Source organism: Mya arenaria, chromosome 11 (genome assembly GCF_026914265.1).
Source record: "Mya arenaria isolate MELC-2E11 chromosome 11, ASM2691426v1".
In the NCBI taxonomy this organism is placed as follows: Eukaryota; Metazoa; Mollusca; class Bivalvia; order Myida; family Myidae; genus Mya; species Mya arenaria.
This window is the reverse complement of record NC_069132.1, coordinates 1,076,112-1,102,806: the sequence shown is the minus strand read 5'-3', so window position 1 is coordinate 1,102,806 and position 26,695 is coordinate 1,076,112. Positions and strand designations below refer to the sequence as shown.

The window sequence follows — 26,695 nt, the reverse complement described above, 5'->3', positions numbered from 1 at the left end:
AAACTGATGTCAAAGCATGGGTTGTGATAATTCATGATAGTTTTAGTTTAATTGTGATGAGCTTGACATATTGTTTAACATGATGGAGTTTCATTGTACACCTGTACCACAATACGATCTTGTCACGTCTGCAACTTTGTCATTCAGAGGCACCAAAATTGTCTGTTATTGTAATAAACAAAAAAGGGACATGCAACAATAATAAAGCCGGAGTTATGGGCCCTGCTACATGTATGCAGATTGTCTTTGGCAAAAGTGATAATAGGTTCATGTGGACGAGTTTTGACCAAAATGTTTCACAAAAACCTTTTTTTATAAGAAGAGGGCCTTGATGCTGCCCCAAAACACTCACCTAAGCAAAGGGCCACAACTCTGTGATAAAGCATTAATAAAAATGTTGCAATTTAAACATATCTTTACTGATGACGATGCCTTGTTTTATATATGTAAAGGGTCATGCAATGAAGCTACCTGTAAAGTTTCAGTGAATTAGGCCTGGTAGTTTCAGAGATTTTATTTTAAGCAAAACAGTAAGTGGGCCATTTTGTTGTTGTTGTTGTTGATCAATCTCAATGCCTTGTGGTATATTTGTAGAGGGTCATGCAATGAAGCTTTCTGTAAAGTTTCAGTGAATTTGGCCTGGTAGTTTAAGAGGAGATGTTTTTTTAAAGCAAAACAGGAAGTTGGCCAAATTGTTGTTGTTGTTGATCAAACTCGACCCCTTGTTGTATTTTTGTAGAAGGTTACCCAAGGAAACTTCCTGTAAAGTTTCATTGAATTTGGACTGGTAGTTTCAGAGGAGAATTGTTGACGGATGGACGGACTTACCACGGACAAAGACCGATCACAAAAGCTCACCTTGAGCACTTCATGCTCTGGTGAGCTAAAAAAGAGAGCTGCAAAAAAAAAGATTACTTCCTTTACCCTCAAATCCATCCCATTCTCCTCAGACACTACAGACACAGGAACTTACCAAGAATATGAACACTGATACTGTTAAAAGGAAATGGTGCTTCATATGCCAAATACACGGGAATTAACGGGATTTATTGACCATGAGTAGCATGTCCCCCCAGTTTTAACCAAGTACTAACCTCTTAAAAATACAACTTTGTATTTAGAAAAATCCCGTGATAAACAAGAGTCCTGCATGTAATTTTCAGTTCATCCTTTTTATATTCAATAGTTATAAAAGCCAGTTTAGGGCCTTCCTAATGCATATGCATGTTGTCATTGGCAACAAGTGTGCCAAGTTTCTCATGAAAAACTCTAGTAAATTGTATCCATTTTTGTTATGTACATATTAACAATAATATCTTCATGTTTTTGTTTTTATTTTCTATAATTACATCAATAACAAAACAAATATCACAGTGAGACTGACTACAATGTATACCGGAAAATCTTAACCTACAACTAGTAAATTCATAATAATAAATGTTTTATATAATACTGACAACTTGTCCTAAGATACATGTCAAACTCAAATTTGAATATAGCGTAAAATAATACATGATATGGTATACTGAACGGTTTAAGAAAAAAAGAGCTGTCTCTAAGTTAAGTGAAGAATGCCCCTATTGTGCCAGACAGATGAATTGAATATGCAAACTTTCAGGAAAAGCTTACTTAACTTTAAGCATATATTCAGTACTCCATTTCTGTTGACTTCAAGAGGTAGGGACCTTGGACTTGCATGAGACACATCCAGAGATAAGGACCTACTTCATGCACCAAACATGTCGCCTTCAGTAGTGTGCTGAACATCTGTGTAATGCTAATATTTCACAATCACCCCTTGCATGACAAAGGTTCAGCCTGTAAATGACCACTTATACTCTGTGTGCAGTATTCCATGATGATAAACAACTAATTGTGACCTTGACCTTCCAGTTAAGGATGTGGATCTATCAAATTGCCAAATTCCCCCTCTGTAAGGCAAAATTACAGCCTGGACACGACCACCTACTCTCTATGTGCATACATGTGGCATTCCATAAATAATGATTAACCTGTGTGTCAAGTGTGACCTTGACCTTCTGGGTAGGGACGTGGGACTTGCATGCAACGCATCGCCTATGTGTGCCTAACATCTGAGCCAGGTAATTTCAAAATCACACTGTGCATGACAAAGTTACAGATAGGACTAAGAAACAGACCAGCTAATGAAGTCGGCAGGAATGATTCATTAAAATAACATACCCTGGTAACTGTTGAATGATACATGTTTAAATTAAATATATAAGAAATGTCATAAGTTAACTCTACACCTGATGAACATTTAACTTAAAACAAGATCAAGACATTACATGTATGTCTGTCAAACAAAACAACATTGACTTTCAATATATTTTTATGATCACAAGGGTCTTTAAACTATAACAACCACATTTTGAATGATTTCTATAAAATGTAAGTAAATCACACATGTTTTTATAAACTTAGTTTAAGAGGTTTAAAACCTTTTTTCAATAACTTCTTTGGTAGTAGATTAATGGATTAATTTTTACTCAGAGTCAACACAGCATCGGCATATGTAGGAAATGGAATACTCATAAGTTTCAAACAAAAGCATCACAAGTTAAATAAATGCTATACTAGTAATACTACCAAAAATTCTGTTATGCAGAGATAATACCAGCAATGCAAAATGCTAGCTATTGTCTAGACTGCTATGAAAATCTTATTTTAACAAATGCTACAAAACCATGCTTTCAAAGAAAAGTCAACCATACTATTTATTCCATCACTCAAATATTCTTTAACTCAAAGAGAGTGTACCCTGATTCATAAATCAATGTCATGTACAGAGGCATTGATAGGACCAAGAAATTTGGAAATAAATTCCACATCTGACATTTTTTGGTAATGGACAGTTTCCATGTTGCTGTAGTCAAAGTGATCACCGTGGAAATTGGCACTGGTACTCAGGACCTCTGCCTCATTTCCTTTCATACATCCAATGAATTTGGCATGGAATCTTTTGAAAGGATAAATCATTGCTGAAAAGATCTTGTACTCAATGTACATCTGCTCTTTGGCATCATATTTATCCAATGTCTGTTTCTTAACCTGTTGAATGGTACCAAAACCATTCTCATCACACTTTTGCCGGACGTAAATGGAGTCTAGGTTGGCCTCAATTCTGTGCTGTATGACAATGTTGCAGATGTCGGTGAGGCGGGTGGCATCCAGAAAGGGGGTGACAATGTACACCTTCCTATCAGGATCGGCAAGCCAGTTGTGCAGAAGGGACCGCCAGAGTCGGTAGATGTATGTGGAGCCGTCACGAACACAGCATGTCTGCAATTTCCTCAGCTGGCTCTCCAAAACATCGACTGGCCACTGAAACAAAATATCATAAGGTAGTTGTCAGACTGCACACAAAAAAAACATACTCTTTCTAAATAACAGTTTATTTATACCGAAGGAATTTCACTGGGAGTATGATGTATTACTGGTTTAAGCAGCAGTTAGCAGTATTTGATGAAAGGCTTTTTTTCCCAATCTCAAGTCATAGGCAAGTAAAGCCATTTGACATGAAACAATGATTTTGTAGACTACAGAAGTCCACTCACTATTGGCAAGTCGGGCATCAGGAAACTCTACCAGTTCCCCACACTATTTTCAATATCACAAAGGAGGCAGTATGACATGTCAATGATTAAGTACCACATGTCAATATTACGGATAACGAACCACTTGTTAATATAAACAAAGGGGCAGGAAATTGCACCACAAGTCAATATGACAAAAGGAGGAAAAACATGCTACATGTCAGTATTACAATGTGGCGGGGTAACGTACCACACGTCAGTGTCACGATGTGGCGGGGTAACGTACCACACGTCAGTGTCACGATGTGGCGGGGTAACGTACCACACGTCAGTGTCACGATGTGGCGGGGTAACGTACCACACGTCAGTGTCACGATGTGGCGGGGTAACGTACCACACGTCAGTATTACAATGTGGCGCACATGTCAGTATTACAATGTGGCGGTGTAACGTACCACATGTCAGTATTACGATGTGGCGGTGTAACGTACCACATGTCAGTGTCACGATGTGGCGGTGTAACGTACCACACGTCAGTGTCACGATGTGGCGGGGTAACGTACCACACGTCAGTGTCACGATGTGGCGGAAAAACATGCTACATGTCAGTATTACAATGTGGCGGGGTAACGTACCACACGTCAGTGTCACGATGTGGCGGGGTAACGTACCACACGTCAGTGTCACGATGTGGCGGGGTAACGTACCACACGTCAGTGTCACGATGTGGCGGGGTAACGTAACGTACCACATGTCAGTATTACAATGTGGCGCACATGTCAGTATTACGATGTGGCGGTGTAACGTACCACATGTCAGTATTACGATGTGGCGGTGTAACGTACCACACGTCAGTGTCACGATGTGGCGGTGTAACTTACCACACGTCAGTGTCACGATGTGGCGGGGTAACGTACCACACGTCAGTGTCACGATGTGGCGGGGTAACGTACCACACGTCAGTGTCACGATGTGGCGGGGTAACGTACCACACGTCAGTGTCACAATGTGGCGGGGTAACGTACCACACGTCAGTGTCACGATGTGGCGGGGTAACGCCACATCGGGGTAACGTACCACATGTCAGTATTACAATGTGTTGGGGTAACGTACCACACGTCAGTGTCACGATGTGGCGGAAAAACATGCTACATGTCAGTATTACAATGTGGCGGGGTAACGTACCACACGTCAGTGTCACGATGTGGCGGGGTAATGTACCACACGTCAGTGTCACGATGTGGCGGGGTAACGTACCACACGTCAGTGTCACGATGTGGCGGGGTAACGTTACGTACCACATGTCAGTATTACAATGTGGCGCACATGTCAGTATTACGATGTGGCGGTGTAACGTACCACATGTCAGTATTACGATGTGGCGGTGTAACGTACCACACGTCAGTGTCACGATGTGGCGGTGTAACTTACCACACGTCAGTGTCACGATGTGGCGGGGTAACGTACCACACGTCAGTGTCACGATGTGGCGGGGTAACGTACCACACGTCAGTGTCACGATGTGGCGGGGTAACGTACCACACGTCAGTGTCACAATGTGGCGGGGTAACGTACCACACGTCAGTGTCACGATGTGGCGGGGTAACGCCACATCGGGGTAACGTACCACATGTCAGTATTACAATGTGTTGGGGTAACGTACCACATGTCAGTATTACAATGTGGCGCACATGTCAGTATTACAATGTGGCGGTGTAACGTACCACATGTCAGTATTACGATGTGGCGGTGTAACGTACCACATGTCAGTATTACGATGTGGCGGGGTAACGTACCACATGTCAGTGTTACGATGTGTCGGGGTAACGTACCACATGTCAGTGTTACAATGTGGCGGTGTAACGTACCACATGTCAGTGTTACAATGTGGCGGGGTAACGTACCACATGTCAGTGTTACAATGTGGCGGGATAACGTACCACATGTCAGTATTACAATGTGGCGGGGTAAAGTACCACATGTCAGTATTACAATGTGGCGGGGTAACGTACCACATGTCAGTATTACAATGTGGCGGTGTAACGTACCACATGTCAGTATTACAATGTGGCGGGGTAACGTACCACATGTCAGTATTACAATGTGGCGGGGTAACATACCACATGTCAGTATTACATTCTGGCGGGATAACATACCACATTAAGGGTCATCAGTTCCAATTCCTCTCGGGACTCCTCTGCTGCCGCCTCTACAGCCTGTCGCAGCTTCTTTATACGAGTCTCTACAACAGTCACATAATGTTGTATTATTTTCACTACATAGAGACTCTTATAACTTAAAGACTATTGCTTGAACCAGTTGTCGCTCACCTGGCAACTTTCCCATCTTTAAGTAACCTGATAATTTTTGCTATTTTATAAAACCCATTTAATGAAAATTATTGCTCACCTACTTGGGTCTGAAAAACTAAGGTCTTTAAGTATGATTTAGCAAGGTTGGAAACTTCCTTTGTGTTTCCTATTGTTTATACTAGTATATTCAGCTTCCAATACATAAGATCAATTTTTACCAAGGATTTATATTTGATGCGTGTTTTTTTAAGCGTTTTGGTAAAATAACATGTTCATCTCACTGCTGGTATTTTTACTGAATCTGCTTCCATTATAATCAAGCTAAAAGAAATAAGTGAAACCAACACAAATCTCTCCATCAAGTCTCAGCAGTACAATTCATTAACCATTTCGTATTTGATGCTAAATGATTTACTCATCATGTCAACAAGTGCCACATAATACCTTTGTCTTCCTTCATTCTATCATAAGCTTTGGCTGTATCAGTCTGAATGATATTTTCTCTGTCCTCCAAGATCTCCAGGGAGCGATCTTCTCTAATTCTCTCCTCTCTGTCTGTTTCAGCTGTAAAAAAATCTGAACTGTATCATCGTACAATAACACAAGTCCTGCAGACTTGAATGATTTTAACCTAAATCAGATGGCTAGTGTTGAAACAAATATCTGTCATAACAAAATCTTTTTTAAAATGTAAGCAAAACTGTCTCAAAATAATTCAAACATTCATGATGAACTGAGTGAATTTTTATGGACAGAACATATTATCAAATCTATCTATTTGTATACTTACTCATAAAAACATGAAATATTATACGCAATTATGTTTACTTTTTAATTTTACTACCTCTAGAAGTTGTCCTTTATCTTATTCTTTGAAACAGACTTCAACAGCTTAACTTCTTATTACTAAGATCTGATCATACGCCAAGCAGTCTGTAAAAGTCAGTGAATAAGTACTGTTATCAACGTTTATTTTCACCCTCAATATCTCACCTGTGATTCAGATACACTCATGTCAAAATTCTGGATATGGAAAACATGTACGGTAAAAGGCAACTAAAACAAAACACACCTCAGAACTTACCTTTGCGTAGTGCATCACTCTCCTGCAGAGTTTTCCAGCTCTCTGTGTACTGCTTGTAGACTGTGGAGGGCTCGGACCGAACACGCTCTGGGGCATCATACGCCTCAATGATTGTGGGGAAAGTGTTTAGGAACCACTCTAAAACCCAAGAGCCCTGCATTATCAGGGTGCCACATCGCATCAGGGTTGTTATTTTTATACTGTCAACTTTCAGAATCACCTGAAAAGAGGGATATCATCATACATGATGTAAATAAAGTTTAAAAATAAAAGTTTACAGCATTTTTGTGTGTTTTTTTTCCAAGCAACCAGCTCCAAGTTTTACATAATTATTTGTTTTATTATGCCTGAGCTGTATGAGAACATTTCATGGATTTCTACAAGAGTTTTCAAAAAGGGTAATTATTTTCTATTCATTTCATTGATATTTTTTACCTTTAATTTCAATTCCAACAATGTCATCATTGAATGTTATGGAGCTTGATAATGTATTACATTTAGTAATTGCATATCATGCTTTATGCCATTTAAGTCATCAATGTATCAGAAATCTTTGTACAAATGTTGAAATACATGTACACCCAAGTGCAATGACATGTTACCTTGTTTGTGCCTTGTTTATCATAAACCTCCTTGTAAGGGTATTTGGGCATCGGGTAATTGTTCTTGTGTCTTAAAACTCTCAGCCAAAACATGGCAAGAGCAGTGGAACCCTGTCTGGCGCGTGATTGGACACATATTGTGTTGCTCTTTGCAACATCCAACCAAACTTGCTCTTGAATTTTGGCAAACACAAATTCCCTCACAGACTTTTCTATGGCAGTCTCTCCTTCCATGGCTCAAGCCTGCAACAAAAATGTAGTTTAGGATTGGACAAAAGCATCTCCAGTTAGAGCACGGACATGTCTATTATTTTTAATGCAACTTCATCGACTTGCAAAAGACGGCTATTTTATTGTTATGTGACATTGGTCTGCTTTAAGGTAGACCTGCAACATATGTATGTAGAAGTTTCATTTCTGATTTAGTTTGCCTGGCTAAGAGCACAATGCAAAGTACTATTCCTCATGGGATGATGGTTGTGTCACAGGAATGCTAAGTACAAACATGAAACTAGATTTAGACAGTCTCCAAGATCACCCAAAACAGGCAAAGTTGGTCTTCCTGTTTAAGATAATTAGTGGTATGGTGCCAGCAATCAACAAAACAAGTTATTTATCACTGATTGAATAAAAGTGACAAATAAAAGCAAAAATATATAAAGACTCCATTCAAAAAGAAAATAGTTGAAAAATTCACCAAAAATCTCTCTAACTGCTTCAAGATACGAGATACAACAATCTTCTTTTTTATATATATATATATAATAAGAAATATACAAAACATAACTAAAAGCTGGTGACCTAGAAAATAAAAGCATCTAGTTTTAAATAGGTACAATATTGGAACAAGTATTTAAAAAGGCTGTTTCTTAATATATTCATTCAATTACAAGAAGTAAGATGGATTAGAGCACTGTATACAGTGGTAACATCAACAACCGGTAGTATTCCTGGCTGTACGACCTATTTGACATACCTCTGTAAAATGTAAGTTTTTTCAAGAGTATAAATTAAGGATGATCGTATACATTTAAAAAGGCAAAATTGTAAGTAGCATTATGTACATGGGATTACAGCAGGGTGATGTGAAGTTGGTTGAAATATTATAATTAATTTACTTTGCTAGGAATAATCTTTGGAAAGTATTGCTAAGAGGAGGTACTTAATTTATCATGTAATTTAAATACTACTAGATTTTGCTGATATTATCAGAAACAGTACTGTACAAAGGCATGGTTTCTCCTATGCATAGATCAATCCCTACCTACAGGTAACCATCCAAATTTCTGCACGGCCACCGTCCTGACAATATCAGCACCTACCACTGTGTAAGAATGTTAATTGAAAATGCCAAATTGTAACACCTTAATAATCACCTGCCACAAAAACACACACAAATAGATGTATGTGTTGGACAGATGTTAATAATATGTAAATTTGAAACAGTCATAAACAGAGATTAGTCCTTGTTATTCAATTTGATAATTTTTATTCATATTCAAAATGCCTGCTGAAATCTTTTCTGGTATTTAAATGCCACATCTTGTCCAGTGGATGTAGGCTATCCCAATGGAAACAAAACACCTTTTCTGTGTAGACAAATGATAAAAGATACTCAGTGAAACACCTAATAATTCTCAATTTCTTCTCATTTTAAGTTATAAAAGATTATTTGCACCTAAGGTAAGAAGCACCAGTCCAGGTGCAGATCAGCCTTACAAATTCCAGGTAGTTTTTTGAGCAATTTATTTCCTTCGGGAGGCTGTTCAATACCTGACTGGCCACAAAGCGGGAAGAGTTCTTCCCATATTTAGTTCTTACTGATAGCACATCTACACAGCTTTCATTATCTGAGATTAAAATTGTGTCTTAAAAGCTACAAGGTTTTGAACATATTCTGAACATATTCTGGTGAGAAACCCTGCAAACATGTTTAGGTTTCGTCAATTTTACAGGTATCGTGATAGATAAATGGTTTCTCTTAGGTTTCAAAGATAAAAGAACAATTATTTTTTTTATAGTTATCATTAGTAACAGTTAATAAAAAAAAATCGAAGGGGGAGGGGCATGGTAAAAGGATTGTGTCAAAACAATACACCCTGCCCCTGTGGTACATCCCATATCGGATCACCTACTAACCCCGTAACATATATATATCATGTCAACAACCTGTTATCTGTTCAAATGTTTCATTTATTTATCAGAATATTCACCAGAATCAGAAAATAGATGCCATTTTGGTACGATATAAATTTGGTGACCCAATATAGAAAAGTATGGGATCACCGTGCGGTGACCAGTCCTTGACCAATGATGCGTCATTTATGTTGGAGGCGTGATAAATGAATATGAATATTAATAAGGAGATGAAAAAAGATGAAGTCAAAATGCAAAATAGTGAAATACATCAGAAAAAAAATCATCAAGAACAGTATCCAAAGGCAAAGTAGAAGTTAGAACTTCAAGAATATATAGAACAGAATGGAGAGCAGAAGCAGAAATTGCTTATCAGGGATCGAATTTAACGGTCGCTAACTCGCAAAATGCGAGTAAGAATCGAAAAATGCGAGTAGAAAATCCTGGCACTGAATATTTTAGCGACCGCGAATAAAATCGTCGAATTCGCTCAAACTCTCCTTTGCGCTTTAAAAACTTCTTTCAGCAAGTTTACTGCCAAAAAAGAAGAGAAAATTAACCACGTTTTGTTACGCAAAAAGGCCTGGAAAGGTGAAAAGGCTGACAGCGACGCGGGGATTGACCGAGAAGCCCCCCAATAAAACCAAACCTAGCGAAAAGTCATGAATTGTCGGTACTTTGTCGCAAACCAAAAATTCTCGGTCCGTTTCTACGGCATCTGTCAGAACCGTCAAAAAATAGGAAACGGAGTTGAACACCAAACTTTTGTATGCAACAACAGAGAATAATGGCAATGTTGAATTCAAAGTGTAGTGTGATGTTTGTAAAGAATTCGTCAGCGATAAAACATCAACTGTAGGCATTTCAGTATTTAATTTTTATTTACTAAGCAACAGTTTGCACCCTGCCCATATTACTTGCTAGATCCTCCATGCTTTGGTCACGTGTGCAACATACATTACCATCGAAAAATGTCAGTGTACATATATATTTTCAAGAGAAAAACATCTACTCTGTGTAGGATTCGAGCCTATGAACCCCTGCTTGCAAGTCTGGTCCTCTACCCAACTTGACTTACCAGGCACTTGGCTACTCAGTCGCATTGAATGGCTTAGAATAATGACTGTTACACTCCTCCCCACTTTACATTTTGAAAGTATAAACTTTGGTGGGGAGGAGTGTAGTCACTTACTACTAATGATTCAAGGCTTTTGAGTAACCAGGAGCTCAGTTAGCCCAGCTGGGTATATGATTTATTTATGTAAGAATTAAAAACAAAATGTAAACGTTTATAGTTTATTCTTATCTCAGTGCACTTTATAAGCAATGAACATAATGCTACAACAGAACTACTTGTTTATTTGGCAACTAACATGAAGTAAAACAGCCTTTAAATAAGTGCTAGTGGAACCCACCATTTTGCTAGTTGAAAAAAATGGCACTAGCAAAAACTTGCTAGTGGCAAAAAAAGTTAAATTCGATCCCTGCTTATGCACTGAAGTTCAACTACATGCATCAACTACATGAACTACGTGTATCATTGTATGTATATGTTGCATTTTTTCGCATAAATGTACGCGAAAAGACTATTTTAACACCAAATTAATCCAATTACTTACGTTAGCAACAACTGTTTACACAGACACCGGTTACCTCCTTTTTGAAGAGTAATACGGAAGTGAAGTTCCCGCGAAAACCTTCCCGCCGCAAACAAAACCACGTGAACAAAACAAAGATGGATACAGGCTTCGACGACCCGGGCATATTTTTCAGCGATAATTTCGGCTCTGAGGATCAAAACAATGACGATCAAATCAACAGAGTACAAGTAAAGAAGCGGTTTAAGGATTTCATCCGACAATTTCATGAAGGCCAGTTTTCATACCGTTACAGGTGAGATATCTTTGTTACACAACTTCAGACAACTTCCTTCGATCGTTTGTTTTATGCGAGTTTATCGAGATCTGCCCGCGCCCGTTGGCTGCATTTTTGCTTGACCCCGCCATGACGCTATCACGATTTAAATTGTGTTTGAATGCCATGAGTGTCATGCGATAGAAGTGACAGCAATTCACAGGCAAATCCAGACATAGGACAGTGGCGGATCCAGGTTTTTCAGTTAAGGGGGGCGTAACTTCTGAAATTGACTTCTGTTGGCCGCTAAGCCCATGTTATGTTTTCATGGTAAATCAGGGGGTCGGAGGCCTTCGAAACGGCCTCAAGCTCTTTAGTCTAAATAATTGTACGTTGGCGGATTTTTTTTTAGATTTTTGATATGGCAAATCCTTCACGTATACAAATTGTTTAGTATCAAAAGTGGGTAGTTGTTCCGATCAGGATTCCGGGTTAAAGCATATAGAGTCTATAAAATATCATAAAAACGAGAAATATTACCAGATAATGTTATTTTATATTAGTTCCGTACACAAAAAATAAATATCCAACTTATAATTATGAGTTTGACGGCTTTTTTTCATTTCATTCTGTCAAAACATAACGATATATATATGATGGGCACCTGCAATGCTTCAGGGCACAGTTTTAAATCGCTCGGAACATTTCGGCCATGGCCGAGTTGTTACGATTGTATGACGAGGTCAATCTCGAAGCTTTGTCGGAGGAGGCCGAGTTATTACGATTGTATCGAGTTATTCCCCTTTGCATAATTGTTTTCTGTGTTAGTCAACTTCCGTTTTATTGGAAAGGTAAACAACTTGTTTTAATGCATTAAATGCTTGTTTAGTGCAAAAAAACATTTCACTTACATGGTAAAATATGAATATAACTCTTTATGATCAATTTCAACCATAAAATACTTCACTTAAAACAATTTCAATATTTTTAAAACACCCCCGTTTTTTGCACATTCCCGTTTAGACGTTAGGGATTGGAAGAATCCTGTATAACACATCTATTATTTTAGACTACAAGCTCTTAAACTATTGCATGTGTTAACTATGGAACGCCGGGCTCCATGCTTCTTGCGAAATGCGTTATGCAAATGCTATACAGTACACTCAACGAGTTAGACCCACTTTCCGTTTCCCTCCGCGGATTTTTGCTATAGCGGACAACAAAATGATTTTATTGACTGTCTGCGTTCCTCGGAGTTTGAATTTAAACCCGAATTTAAGGCCCTCGGAGGGTGATCAGTCGACCGAAGAATAACGAACTCGGCGTTCCTCTGAGGGGTTAACTCCGTGAAACTCTGCGGACACTAGATAAGAATCTACGCTAAAGTTATATTTATTTTATTATAATTTTCAGCCGATTACGACGGCTCCAGTAAATTGCTATTATTCTTTTTCCTCTGCCCGTTTTGCATTAAGTTAGCTTACCACAAGAATGCAGTCGTATTTCACTAGTTGCACATGCATCTTATAAACATGTTTTTGCTAATGACTGATAAACATATTTCTTCCGAGAAATTCTTGGTTACACATTTTCGGAAAATCAGGAGGTCAAACACGCGTTCCAAGTTCACAGCGCATGGTTTTGAAGGCCTTCTTGCCTCGTTTTCTGTGGAAAATTCCTTGAAACGTCATAGCTATTTTTAACCACCAATAATAAATAGTATATTCTACATTGTATTGATCACGCGCTTGACATCAGAGGTCATGGTCCAGAATCGTGTAAATAGTCGGCTGCTTTATGATGTAATAACTTAGTGGATATACTTTAATGATTCAATGTTTATAATTAAAGACAATATTCTTTATTAATGGAAAGTGGGTCTAACTCGTTGAGTGTACTGTATATAGAACAATAGTTTATTTATGTCTTATGATCTAAAGACACCTCTGACTTTTGCACTCGGTAAAATTGATATCTTACTTGGCGATTTAATGAGGATGATGATGATAGCATTGTACTACAGTAGGACAATGTTTTTGTCCGATTAAGTATTCTACGTTACGTGTCGTATAACCCTGCTATTAGTAAAAAGTTTGAAACGACTAATATGAATCTACCTGAATCAGTTTAACATCATATGGAACTGTAATTAGACATACTTAGGATTTATTTTGGATTTGTAAAAATGATCACTTACACAGGCATCATCAAACATCAGACTCCATATAACATAGACTAAATTTTGTTTTTATCATCACAGGAAATGCAATGACATGACTTTTGTGCTAATTAAAACAAAAACAAAACAAGGGTATTTTTTAGAGTACTTTTTTTGGTTATTTAGATGTTTTTATGCACCAGCCAATTGTATATGCCCCCCTCCCCTAAGTCCGGAATAGCGGGGACTTTGACTTCCGGTCTCTCAAAACCCAGGTAAAATACCTGACCTGCTGGGACACACTGCTGGTAAAATCCCTGCCAAATGGCCCTGCAACCCCGAATGCCTATGTGAGGCCCAATACTGACTATTTTTAATATGAAGACAAAACCACATTCACTAGGCACTGTGGGGCCACCTGAAAGGTAAAAACGCAGCCCGTTGCCTCCGCTGTCCCCGGTATACCCCTGGAACGAGGGCGAGGGGTAGGCAGGGCAGTGGTTACAATTGACAAGTGCATTACAATCCCGGATTATGCTGCAAATAAAAACAAAATATAAGGTGATAAACTTAGGCTTATTATGCCCCCACAAAGTGGCGGCATATAGGGTTGCCCTTGTCCGTACGTACGTCTGTCTGTCTGTCTGTACGTACGTACGTCCCGAAGATTGTTTCCGATCTAATTCTTGAAAACTGTTTGTCCAATCCTCACCAAACTTTAAACACATGTTTGTGACCATAATATCTTGATCAAGTTCGATAGTCATGGAAATCGCTTTAGTCATTTAGGAGTTACGGCCCTTTTTTGCCAAAAATACTTCAAAAATATATGTTTCCAATCTAATTCTTGAAAAGTATGTGTCCAATCCTCACCAAACTTTACATACATGATTGTGACCATAATATCTTGATCAAGTTCGATAGCCATGGAAATCGCTTTTGTCATTTAGGAGTTACGGCCCTTTATTTGCAAAAAAAGACTTGAGATTATCCTGAATAATCATTATGGCTTATTTTCTGTGACAAAAAATCGAAGTGGGGGCATCCGTGTCCTATGGACACATTTCTAGTTTATGTTAAGGTATATCCACACCAGTGCTTATATCGCTATTTGTGAAAAGATATTTGTTCAAAAATGATGTTTTGTCAGAATTTGATGAAAAATGAGCTTGATACATCAATTTGGACCAAACAATGACTCATGTTCCAGATAAGTTGACCTGTCATCTTCAGCATCGTCGTAACGAGGTAAAATTTTGGTCCCTTGTATTATGACTTGAATAAAATAGTACTAAGTTGATCATTCCGATTTCCATTCAAAACCAGTCAATTATTAATTACGCAAATAATCGCTACCATTCTCAGATACACATGCTTTATTGCATAATGATTGCTTTAATTAATGATCCTTTAGTGCATTAGATGGTCAACAGTGACTTCAAGCATGCTCAAAACATATTTATTGTCAAAAATAAGATTTAATTTCCAAACTTTGAGCCACATTGTTTATACCGGAAGCCGCCATTTTGATGAAAATTATTGAAACCCATGCTAAACCGATCGATATACAGTATAAAAACACTACGCATCGGTAACTTCCCTTTACAAAAACACGAAATCTAGCGTAGATGAATAATACTTGATTATTTTTAGCCTTTTAATAAATTATAACCTGAAAAAAATTATTACCTGAAAAAAATCTGCTTGGCAATCAAAATGGAGGTGCGGGCGCACAAAAAATAAATAAATGTTTTTTACATGTTGAAAATAGGAGCGGTAAATCTGCGGAACGAAATATCAATTTGGTGTGGCCTTAGCATGTAAATATCAACCAAAAATTCTAAGAGAAAAAAAATCCCCAAAATACTAATATTCTAATTAAGGTTGACGAACGATGGTGTTTTCGTAAAGCTTATAACTTATTTATTTTTTAACCAATTGTCTCCAATTAACTTGAATTCTTCTGAGAATATTATAAAGTTTCATAAAATGCACAACTTCATTACATTTCCATCAGCAAAATATAAAGTTTAAGACCCAAACTCCAAAGAACCCTAGGTAGGCAATTCCTAATCCAGGGATCGAATTTAACTTTTTTTTGCCACTAGCAAGTTTTTGCTAGTGCCATTTTTTTCAACTAGCAAAATGGTGGGTTCCACTAGCACTTATTTAAAGGCTGTTTTACTTCATGTTAGTTGCCAAATAAACAAGTAGTTCTGTTGTAGCATTATGTTCATTGCTTATAAAGTGCACTGAGATAAGAATAAACTATAAACGTTTACATTTTGTTTTTAATTCTTACATAAATAAATCATATACCCAGCTGGGCTAACTGAGCTCCTGGTTACTCAAAAGCCTTGAATCATTAGTAGTAAGTGACTACACTCCTCCCCACCAAAGTTTATACTTTCAAAATGTAAAGTGGGGAGGAGTGTAACAGTCATTATTCTAAGCCATTCAATGCGACTGAGTAGCCAAGTGCCTGGTAAGTCAAGTTGGGTAGAGGACCAGACTTGCAAGCAGGGGTTCATAGGCTCGAATCCTACACAGAGTAGATGTTTTTCTCTTGAAAATATATATGTACACTGACATTTTTCGATGGTAATGTATGTTGCACACGTGACCAAAGCATGGAGGATCTAGCAAGTAATATGGGCAGGGTGCAAACTGTTGCTTAGTAAATAAAAATTAAATACTGAAATGCCTACAGTTGATGTTTTATCGCTGACGAATTCTTTACAAACATCACACTACACTTTGAATTCAACATTGCCATTATTCTCTGTTGTTGCATACAAAAGTTTGGTGTTCAACTCCGTTTCCTATTTTTTGACGGTTCTGACAGATGCCGTAGAATCGGACCGAGAATTTTTGGTTTGCGACAAAGTACCGACAATTCATGACTTTTCGCTAGGTTTGGTTTTATTGGGGGGCTTCTCGGTCAATCCCCGCGTCGCTGTCAGCCTTTTCACCTTTCCAGGCCTTTTTGCGTAACAAAACGTGGTTAATTTTCTCTTCTTTTTTGGCAGTTGCGAATCACAAACCAGACGAAAAAAAGTTATCTCCTAGGCGCTTGCTTAAATACCCGATAATAACATTTGAGGACAGCGACAAGCGTCCATACACGGTCACATGATTATCTTCGAGGCGCTTACTTAAATATCCGATAGTAACATTTGTACGCAGCGACAAGCGTCCATATACCGGGTCACGTGATTATCTTTTATGCAGTAAACTTGCGGAAAGAAGTTTTTAAAGCGCAAAGGAGAGTTTGAGCGAATTCGACGATTTTATTCGCGGTCGCTAAAATATTCGAGTGCCAGGATTTTCTACTCGCATTTTTCGATTCTTACTCGCATTTTGCGAGTTAGCGACCGTTAAATTCGATCCCTGTAATCACCATCAGAATCTGTGTTTTCAGCTAAAGTTCACCTTCTAATTTCATGCTCTGTGTAAAGCACCAATTTAGTGTCACAGGATTCAACTTTCCTGGGTTTAATCAGTACTGAGAGCACCAATTTCCCAGCGTCCCCTGAAGGAATGAAGTTGCAATTCTAATAAACATTTAATTGGGCCTCAAACCAAATAAATTGAGATCCTTTTTATCAAAGAATTAAACAAATGTAAATGTTGTAAAGATCTTTTTTATCAGGATGGTAAAAGATATGAAATATATATCATGTTATTAAAATATTTAATCATAATGCAGTTATTTTTTGCATTGACATATATTTTCGTTTTTAATTTCCTGTCGTTATTTTGCAGGGATGAACTGAAACGTCATTACAATTTAGGAGAGTACTATCTGGAGGTCGAGATCGAAGATGTATCCAGCTTTGATGAGGCACTAGCAGAAAAGTTGTACAAGCTGCCAGCACAACATCTTCCACTGGTAAGTAAATATTAGGCTCTTCAATAAACTCTTTAGTTTCTTGTAATAAAAATATACATTCTGCAATCATTCCTTTGGGGCTGATCTAAAGAGATACAGTTTAAAATATTAATTTGCATTTGTGTCTTGGAAAAAAATGTTAGCTGTACACTAGATAAACAAATAAGGAGTTTGGACAAATGTCTTATGAGTTTTTATTAGTTTGAGGATGCAGCAAAGGAGGTGGCAGATGAGATTACGAAGCCAAGACCGGATGGAGACGAGGAAGTTCAGGACATTCAGGTCATGCTTACATCTAAGGAAAATGCAACCAACCTCCGCGGGCTCAAGGTAGTTACTTTTTTGTTTGGTTTAAATGATTGACAAGAAAAGAAGTCAGTTTTTGAATAACCACTTTCAGTATTTTTCAGGGATAATTATGTTGATGTTCTGGTGCTGCAGTGAGACTTGAAACCCAAATTGGCCTATTAATCTTGATACAAAAAGTTAGTTAACATTAATTTGAGTCTTTGTAAAAAATACAACAAGGTGAATGAAATTATCAATGTTTCAATCATTTTCAGTCTGACCAGATGTCAAAATTGCTGAAGATTCCTGGCATTGTCATCGCAGCATCAGCCATCAAATCCAAAGCCACCACACTGACCCTCCAGTGTCGCAGCTGCCGTAACGTTATCAACAACATTGCTATTAATCCAGGATTAGAGGGCTACAGCTTGCCTCGAAAGTGCAATACGTAAGCCTTTGTTATCTCTTAGCAGGTGTTTTTGTATTTGACACGCAGATCAGGTAATCTGAACCATTGGCATTCTTTTTAGAATAAAACAAGATTTCTAGTTTTGACAATAGTTTTTTGCTATACTGTATTACATAAATAATAAACAACAATTTCATTCTGTCACCCTGATTGCTCTCTCCTCGAAGCCCTCAGATAATTTGTTGTCGTTGAGAATTGTATAAGCAACAGCCGTAGATTGTATGTTAATGTTCTTTACACCTTCAGCTAAGTATATCAAACACATGGTATAATGTGACGAATAACACTGTCATTGCATCAGTTTGTACTATTGGTATGGTGCTAAAGTAATGCAGAGGGAGATCTTCGCACATTGATGGTGCATGATGCCACTTAATGATCATATGCATGTCTATTTTTATTTTAATACAGAATTGTACTACCTAATATCTATTGTACAATTGAAAACGTTTAAACAATGTAGGCTTCTAAAAGTTTGAAATTCTGGAATTTCACTTGGTTGAGCCCTGGTTTTGACCGAGATTAAAAACAGAAATTACAATTGGTGTACCATTTTTTAAGCCTTTTTCTGTTACTGAAATCGGTCTTGCAGAGTAAAAATCGGTCCAGACCGACAAATTGTCAGTTTTTAAAAGACTTGTTAATAACCATAACCGATTTTCCACAAGGGAACCATGTCTATTTTCAGTGACCAGGCAGGGAGGCCCAAATGCCCAGTTGACCCGTTCTTTATTGTACCGGACAAGTGTCGCTGTGTAGATTTCCAGGTGTTGAAATTGCAGGAAGCTCCCGAGTCAGTGCCCAATGGGGAGATGCCACGACACATGCAGCTCTTCTGTGATAGGTGACCAGTAATCTAAATTAAGATTTTCTTTATCAAGCTTGAATACTTTGTTCATCATATTATTTAAATATTATAACTAACAAGCCTGATTCTGAAGCTAAAGACACTGCTGACACTCAGCAATTTTTCAGGACAGACATTTTATCAGTTTGAACCCCTGTTTATAAGCATGTATGAGAGATTTTCCATACATGTTTATAAACAGAGGTTCAAACAGATAGTTTTATCTAGTGACCTAGTTTTATCTAGTGACCTGCTAGCCAATAGGCTGTGGTAATCCTGTACAAAAATTGGGCGTCTTTTGTCACCAGGTTTCTGTAAGTGTTGCTGCTCTCAAACCCAGCTCAAAATTGAATTATTTGTTCTATGCTAACATCCATACAGTGTTCTTTCAAAGAGCTATCATTCAGAATTTGAAACTGGTAGTATGAATTTCCTAAAAAATAATATATGAAGATTTTCACTGAAATGTGGAAGTTTTAAGTCTCTCAAAAAAGTTGTTAACTGTTTCAACTATAATGTTTAAAAACATGTTTTGGGCATAGTCATAAAATGTTCCCCATTTTTCAACTTTTATGTTTAAAATCATGTTTTGTGCATAGTTGAAAATCTATCATTTGCAGGTACATGTGTGACAAGGCTGTTCCGGGTAACAGGGTGTCTGTCATTGGCATCTTCTCCATTAAAAAGATGGCCCCAACTAAGGTTTGTCAGACAGATAATCTTTGTGAAATTTGGTAAAGTATTGTTCTGGGTGGTTCCCATTTTAAAATATAAAATAGTGAACATTGTATAATAGTGAACATTGTATTTCATGTTCTTTGTTAGACGATCATGACAGATCAATGGACAGTTTGGCTGGTAAAATATAATGGAGTGGTCTATTGGTATAGGTGTCATCAAATTTGTGTTGATTACAATTAAGAATGTAGAGATTTAAGATATGACCTATCAAAAATTTTGGGCGCAGTCATAAAACCTATCATACTGTTTGAAATCCCTACCAAGGGTAAAAGGTTTCCCAACTGCGGTTTCATTGTTTCAGGGCAGTGCTAGGGAGAAGGTGAATGTTGGAATCAGGGCTCCGTACTTCAGGGTAGTGGGCATACAGGTGGACACAGAGGGTAAAGGCCACGCTACAGGCACCACCATCACACCCACTGAGGAGGAGGACTTCCAGAGATTGGCCAAGACTCCCAATGTTTATGACACCATTGCCAAGAGCATTGCTCCCTCCATCTATGGTAGCTTAGATATGAAGAGGGCTATTGCTTGCTTGCTGTTTGGTGGCTCTAGGAAAAGGTAATTTGGCCGATATCTTATAATTCCCATTTTCCTTCATGTAATGTCCCAAATATGACCTACATTTGGTCCAAGGGTGATGAAATGATGTGAACATGAGGTGGTCAAAATATCTACATTTTTTAAGATAAATATAAGTCATGAAATGGACAAATTTAGATAAAATGTTTAAAACTTTTCTGTTTAGCTTACTTGAGCTCTAGGTGACTATTGTGATCAGTCTGTGTTCTGCGTTAACAATTGCTTATAAATACCACCTCCTCCAAAACTGCCTGGACCATTTTGATGCAACTTCACTGGAATATTCCTTGTGTGGTGCCCTATCAAAATTCTTCAAAGAAATGAACTTGATGCAGACCACTGGTTGTGAAGAGTTGCCAAATGGAAAAACAAAAACTCAATTTATAAATAGTTTTGATAGGGTGAAACTTTAAAAAAACTATTGCAGTTTGCTTTAATTTCCCTAATCAGGCATTTTCCCTATATTACTGAAATAGCCATGCAGAATTAAAGATTTAAAATTTTGTATGTTCCAGACTACCTGATGGTTTGACACGTCGTGGGGATGTAAATTTGTTGATGTTAGGAGACCCAGGTACTGCCAAGTCCCAGCTGTTGAAGTTTGTGGAGCGTGTCTCTCCCATCGCAGTTTACACCTCCGGCAAGGGCAGCAGTGCTGCTGGTCTTACTGCTTCTGTCAATAGAGACCCGCAGACAGTGAGTGCTTATGATCAGTTGAAATGATTCATCGAATGTTATTGTTTAAGAGTTCCAGTAACTCGTGCAATGATCACTTGTAATTACTAGTTATTTAAAAGAGATATTTGGTTCAACAAGTTTAAATCCTTACATTATGATATGGCTGATTTAACAAGCTTTGTAAAATTAAACTTTTGAGCAAAGCCAGTTAATATTTTACCTTGAGTTTTTCCTAATTGTTTATCATATTCATTGCACCAGTATGATTTGGTACTAGTCTACAATTATCAAATTAACAACATTGTCAAAACTGGGATTGTTATGTGATTATTTCAGCGTAACTTTGTGATGGAGGGTGGGGCGATGGTTCTGGCAGATGGAGGTGTCGTCTGCATTGACGAGTTTGACAAGATGAGGGAGGATGACCGTGTCGCCATTCACGAGGCCATGGAGCAACAGACCATCTCAATTGCCAAGGTACTTTAGTTCTAGGCCATGGCCCTATCTGACTTCATAATCCTTCAGCAACAGACATGGCATTGCTGACTTGTAAAGAAAGTTATATTTTCTAGTCTTAAACTTAGGGTTAATTCTCTAATAGGCTAGGCATCAATTACATAAGTGATTTGTTGTCTGAAGACAATGCATTTTTTTATGTGTTTAAAACTATTTCATGAGCTTTAGGTAGATCTCCTGATCATGTTTCAACCATTTTATACCAATTCATGCTATACCAATTTGCTTAGACATGGGATGCATATTACAGGCTGGCATCACAACAACCTTGAATTCTCGCTGCTCGGTGCTGGCAGCTGCAAATAGTGTGTATGGCCGTTGGGATGACACCAAGGGGGAGGAGAATATTGACTTTATGCCAACAATCCTCTCCAGGTTTGACATGATCTTCATCGTCAAGGATATGCATGATGAAGCCAGAGATACAGTAAGTATGTTACCCTGTCATTTCAATTTCTGTTTCATAGATCATAAATAAGATTACGATTTTCTCGATCAAGCATTATCACTAGATACTTGTCCTAGGTTATAACCCGCAAGCCTGAACATGAATATATATCAACGCTCCAGCTAGGCCTAAATAGCAGAGGGTAAAGCCCTGGTGTCCTTTTTTGGCCCCCTGTTACATTTTATCCGCCCTGCTGTACCCTTTTCCTTTTGTTTGATGGACACTTTCATCAATTTTTTAGAAACAAGTTTAAAAATAATAAATATACCTAGTTTCATAATTCAACAATATTGTAAAGAGAACAGAGCATTCTATATTAATATCGTGTCTGGGCCTGTGCCCAATTTGATAACTGCTGTATGATAACCACAGATGACCTCATGCTCTATATACTCTGCCATTAAAAAGTGGAAAAATATTTGTACACGCTATTTCAGAGATTGGCCAAGCATGTGATGAATGTCCATCTGAATGCTCTTCAAATGACCGAAGAACAGGCAGAGGGTGAAATTGACCTCCTGACCCTGAAGAAGTACATCAACTACTGCAGGGGGTACAGGCTTTTTGTCTTCTACCAACTGATATGTGGCATAAAACTGTGTTTATGCTGTACTTTTTCGTTGTGTAAAAATCCCACAACTTTCTGTTCTTTTCATTTGAATAAATTTAATATTAAGAAAAGAAATTGCAAAGATCCACTTAATATAAGTGTGATGGCCAATAACTTGCTAGACTTAATTTCTGATCCTGAGTCTTGTGCTCCTTGTTTGAAAATTGTCGATATTGGCTAATAGTGCTGTTATTAAGTAGACAAATGAATATTGTGTACTCACCCTTCAGTAAATGTGGTCCCCGCCTGTCTTCGGAAGCTGCTGAGAAGCTGAAGAATCGCTACGTCTTGATGCGCAACTCTGCTGGGGAATATGAGCGAGAGACGGGCAAGAAAGTCAGCATTCCCATCACTGTCAGGTAGCCTTTGTTTCCCTGTAGTATATATATATATATTTATACTGGTAGCGTCTAGTAGTAGGTCTTTTGTTGATGCAGACTAAGAGGAAGTTACTGATATGCCAAAGGCCAAACAAAAATAATGTTGTGGTTTGTTTAAATGTTGTTGTTTTTTCCCTGATTGTTAAGGAAGTTAAATTAACTAAACTTAGATACTCTTCGTTGGCGTGAGAGTGAGTCTTGTGTTGTGGTTGAAACTATTGAAAACCCATTCATCCGACTTGGTGACCACTATCCAAACTCACAAGCACCAAGGCCAGGAATCAAACCTTGATTGCATTGGTTAGAAGTGATTGTGCTTACTGGACAACTTTATGTTGTCGGTCCTGTTATATGCTGCCAAAAAAACAGGCTTAGTAGGCAGTGTAAACATTTTGTTTTTAATGAATAATTGTGCACTGACACATGAATAATATAATAACAAAGAAAAAAAACCCATTTATGATGTTAAAATGAAAATTAATAAATATATGATGTCAAATTAAAAATGCCATGTGTCCTATGCAGACAACTTGAGGCAATCATCCGTATCAGTGAGTCGTTGGCAAAGATGAAGCTTCAGCCATTTGCCACAGAGTCTGAAGTGGACGAAGCTCTACGCCTGTTTCAGGTCTCAACCCTGGATGCTGCCATGACTGGAAACCTTGCAGGTACGCTGCTTGGTTTTATTTGGTTACTTGTTTTGCTTATTGCAGGTATTCAGGCTAAGGAGGTTGGCTGTAACCAGTACATGATCCATTTTGATTTTGAGGTCATTGGGACGAAAGGTCAAGGTCAAAGTGACTTTAAACCAAAAATTTGTCCTAGTAATTAGACAATACCTAGACACATGATCTTCAAAGCTGACTTGGTTGGTGTGACCAGTAGATGACCTTTATTTCGAAATGATCAGGTCAAGGACAATTAATAACTTGACAATGTCTGCATCTATGACCTACAAACTTGACATGAAGGTTGTGGGTGTGACCAGTTGATGACCCCAATTGATTTTGAGGTCGAAAGTCGAGGTCTGAGTCACCTTGAATGTGAAGTTTTTCTTGAGTAATAACTGGACAATGCCTTGATATATGATCTGTATACTTAACATTGAGATTGGACTGCCCAGTAGCTTACCACGGTTGGTTTTTAGGGTCATCAGTTCCAAATGTCAGGCAAGTTCACAATTAATTGGCGTGAAAAAAAATCGAAGTGAAAACAATGCCTGCATTGAATGGTCCTCAAATTTGATGTGGAGGTTTCCAGTAGATGAACTGTAGTGATTTTGAGTTCATTTGGTCAAAGGTCAAGGGCAAGATGACATTGAATGCAAAAACCTGATCTGATTGATAACTCGAGAATGATTTGCCCTCTTCATTCTTCCCATATGGTATGGCATGAAGAGACTGAACATGTAGATCTCTGTATTACACCTTTTTTAAACTATCCTCCTTTATTGAACATTGGTCATAACCTGCACTGCATCATAGGCATCTTTTGGTCCATGCATATTTTATTTCAATTGTCCAAATTATTGTGACATGGTGCACAAGGGGGCATTATGTTAGACAACCATATCTTATTATTTATATGTCATGTTGGCTTAATCAAGTAAGCTGGCTTATCAATGTGTAGGTGTGGAGGGGTTCACGACAGAGGAGGACCAAGATATGCTGTCTAGGATCGAGAAGCAGCTGAAACGACGTTTTGTGATTGGTTCCCAGGTCTCTGAGCATGCAGTTCTTCAGGACTTCTCTAAACAGGTCAGTGCAGGGACCCGAGCATGCATTAACTTCTATTTAGATATTGGGGATTGGTTCTTTGATAAATAAAGAGTTAAGTACATGTGTCTTTTCTAACAGGTGTCATCTTCCTTCTCTCCAGGTAAAATGTTCAGGATTCTAGATAAAATAAAATCTTTGCAAGGACACCAGATGAAATGCAATAGCGGTACGTAAGTGATGTTTTAGGTCATGAATAATTGCATTTTGTTGAAATGCACTGCAGTAACAATCATTTTGGCATGGTTGTCCCACTGAACAAATGCAGTCATAAGAACTTTGCGCACAATTATCAATCTCCTGATAGAATCATTTTGCCCTGAAAAGTTCTGAAATGACTGTGAGGTACAGTGACCATCTATTATTTTGCAATATTAAGACCATTCAATGATTGGTTTTGCAGAAGTATCCAGAACGTTCTATTCAGAAGGTGATACACTTCATGCTGCGTAGAGGGGAGCTCCAGCACCGTATGCAGAGGAAGATGCTGTACAGGGTGAAATAGGGGGACCCCAGCAATCTGATTAAGGCCCCTAGTAGGCCTACAAGCACTAGACCGGAGCTTCGTAGAGTTAGCCTAAGACAATACAACAGTGCTAGAAAAAAACACATCTGAAGCTCACAATATACATGATAGTTAATTATGATAGTTAATAATGAAGATTTGTTCCTTTGTCACAAACAGGGAACCTATTTTGCAATTGGCAGGATTATCGTGAACTTTAAAAAAAAAAAAAATGGCACCAAATTTGATAAAAATATTTAAAAAAAAAACTAGTGTAGTATGATAAAGGCAAATTGAGCAAAAAAAGAACTTTTAAAAAGGCAGATGTAAGTGATAAAATAATTTGCCAACAGGGCATTCAGTTATTAAGTTTCATGAAGACAGTTATATCTTCTATACTTATTCTCTGGAAATGAATGTTCTCAGTGTACATACTTGTATTATACAAATGTTATAGCCAAGATTTTGAGGGAAACTGTTCTGATACCACGTGTGTGTTCAACTGTACAGAAAATGTGTTCAAGACTATAATGTGTTCAAATATTTTTCATAAATTCTTCCAATGGGTTTTGTTTGTATTGGCTTTTGGAACCTGTTTACTTTGTATATTTATATAAAATTGCATTTTTACAGCGCATATACTTGCTCTCCACACCCTTTTTTTGTCATGACGATTTCTACATTGATCAAATAAAATTCAAATGAACAAAACTATTGTCAGTTGGTTTCTAGCTCGTCTGGGGTTTTGTAAGAAAAGAAGTTGACGTTTAGCCCTGGCTCGTCGTCGTGTAAAGAAATTAATCCTTAATGGAAACTGGGGTCTCTTTAAGCTCGTGTGTGTTTTAAGCTCTACTGGCTAAATGGACCTCTGTGGCGTCCTTGACAAATCGCTTGTGAAAGCGAGTCATTTATTATCCGACGTTACTAAACTTGTTCAGTAGCCAGATATCAATGAGCTCAGTTTCTTGCGAAAAAGATCCGTCCATGCATGACAGAATTAAGGCCCTTGATTTAGACAAAATTATTGGCCTTTTGACAAACCATGCTTGACTTGATTATGGCCCTTTAAATTTGAGGTCATAGAGTCCAAGGTCATGGTCATAACATACTCAATACCCACACTTTCAATGGTCATAATCTTAAAACTGCCTCAACGGCATCCAATGTCAGTGACAAATCAGCTGTCATTTCGGTTCATGCATATTTCATTCAATTTTCCATATAATCCTGACAACATGGCGCTCGAGCATCTCTTTTTCTGTTT

The 26,695-nt window shown here is 37.9% G+C and overlaps 2 protein-coding genes across 2 annotated transcripts; one reads left to right on the top strand and one right to left on the bottom strand.

Moving 5' to 3' along the window:
- Window positions 1-1,342: 1,342 nt before the first annotated feature.
- On the bottom strand, window positions 1,343-11,342 carry LOC128209432 (uncharacterized). The gene is made up of 6 exons (XM_052913456.1): window positions 11,311-11,342; window positions 7,556-7,798; window positions 6,954-7,173; window positions 6,314-6,433; window positions 5,714-5,799; window positions 1,343-3,345 (listed from the first exon to the last, which is right to left on the bottom strand). Exons 2-6 carry the CDS (start codon window positions 7,787-7,789, stop codon window positions 2,788-2,790), a joined length of 1,218 nt encoding a protein of 405 aa, XP_052769416.1. The 5' UTR covers window positions 7,790-7,798; window positions 11,311-11,342; the 3' UTR covers window positions 1,343-2,787.
- A 49-nt stretch (window positions 11,343-11,391) lies between these two features.
- On the top strand, window positions 11,392-25,998 carry LOC128209431 (DNA replication licensing factor mcm5-like). The gene is made up of 15 exons (XM_052913455.1): window positions 11,392-11,584; window positions 17,469-17,595; window positions 17,797-17,925; window positions 18,159-18,331; window positions 19,041-19,196; window positions 19,820-19,901; window positions 20,242-20,498; window positions 21,035-21,215; window positions 21,534-21,674; window positions 21,964-22,140; window positions 22,599-22,714; window positions 23,002-23,130; window positions 23,677-23,819; window positions 24,781-24,908; window positions 25,330-25,998. Exons 1-15 carry the CDS (start codon window positions 11,427-11,429, stop codon window positions 25,429-25,431), a joined length of 2,199 nt encoding a protein of 732 aa, XP_052769415.1. The 5' UTR covers window positions 11,392-11,426; the 3' UTR covers window positions 25,432-25,998.
- Window positions 25,999-26,695: the final 697 nt, after the last annotated feature.

Bases quoted from the DNA above. Each gene is read 5' to 3' on its own strand.
- LOC128209432 (XM_052913456.1), bottom strand. From the start codon at position 7,789: ATGGAAGGAGAGACTGCCATAGAAAAGTCTGTGAGGGAATTTGTGTTT. The intron at 6,434-6,953 runs GTAAGTTCTGAG...ATTTTTTTACAG, and splicing joins GAGTGATGCACTACGCAAAG to CTGAAACAGACAGAGAGGAG. The intron at 5,800-6,313 runs GTATTATGTGGC...TGACTGTTGTAG, and splicing joins TAGAATGAAGGAAGACAAAG to AGACTCGTATAAAGAAGCTG.
- LOC128209431 (XM_052913455.1), top strand. From the start codon at position 11,427: ATGGATACAGGCTTCGACGACCCGGGCATATTTTTCAGCGATAATTTC. The intron at 23,820-24,780 runs GTACGCTGCTTG...ATCAATGTGTAG, and splicing joins CATGACTGGAAACCTTGCAG to GTGTGGAGGGGTTCACGACA. The intron at 24,909-25,329 runs GTCAGTGCAGGG...TTGGTTTTGCAG, and splicing joins TTCAGGACTTCTCTAAACAG to AAGTATCCAGAACGTTCTAT.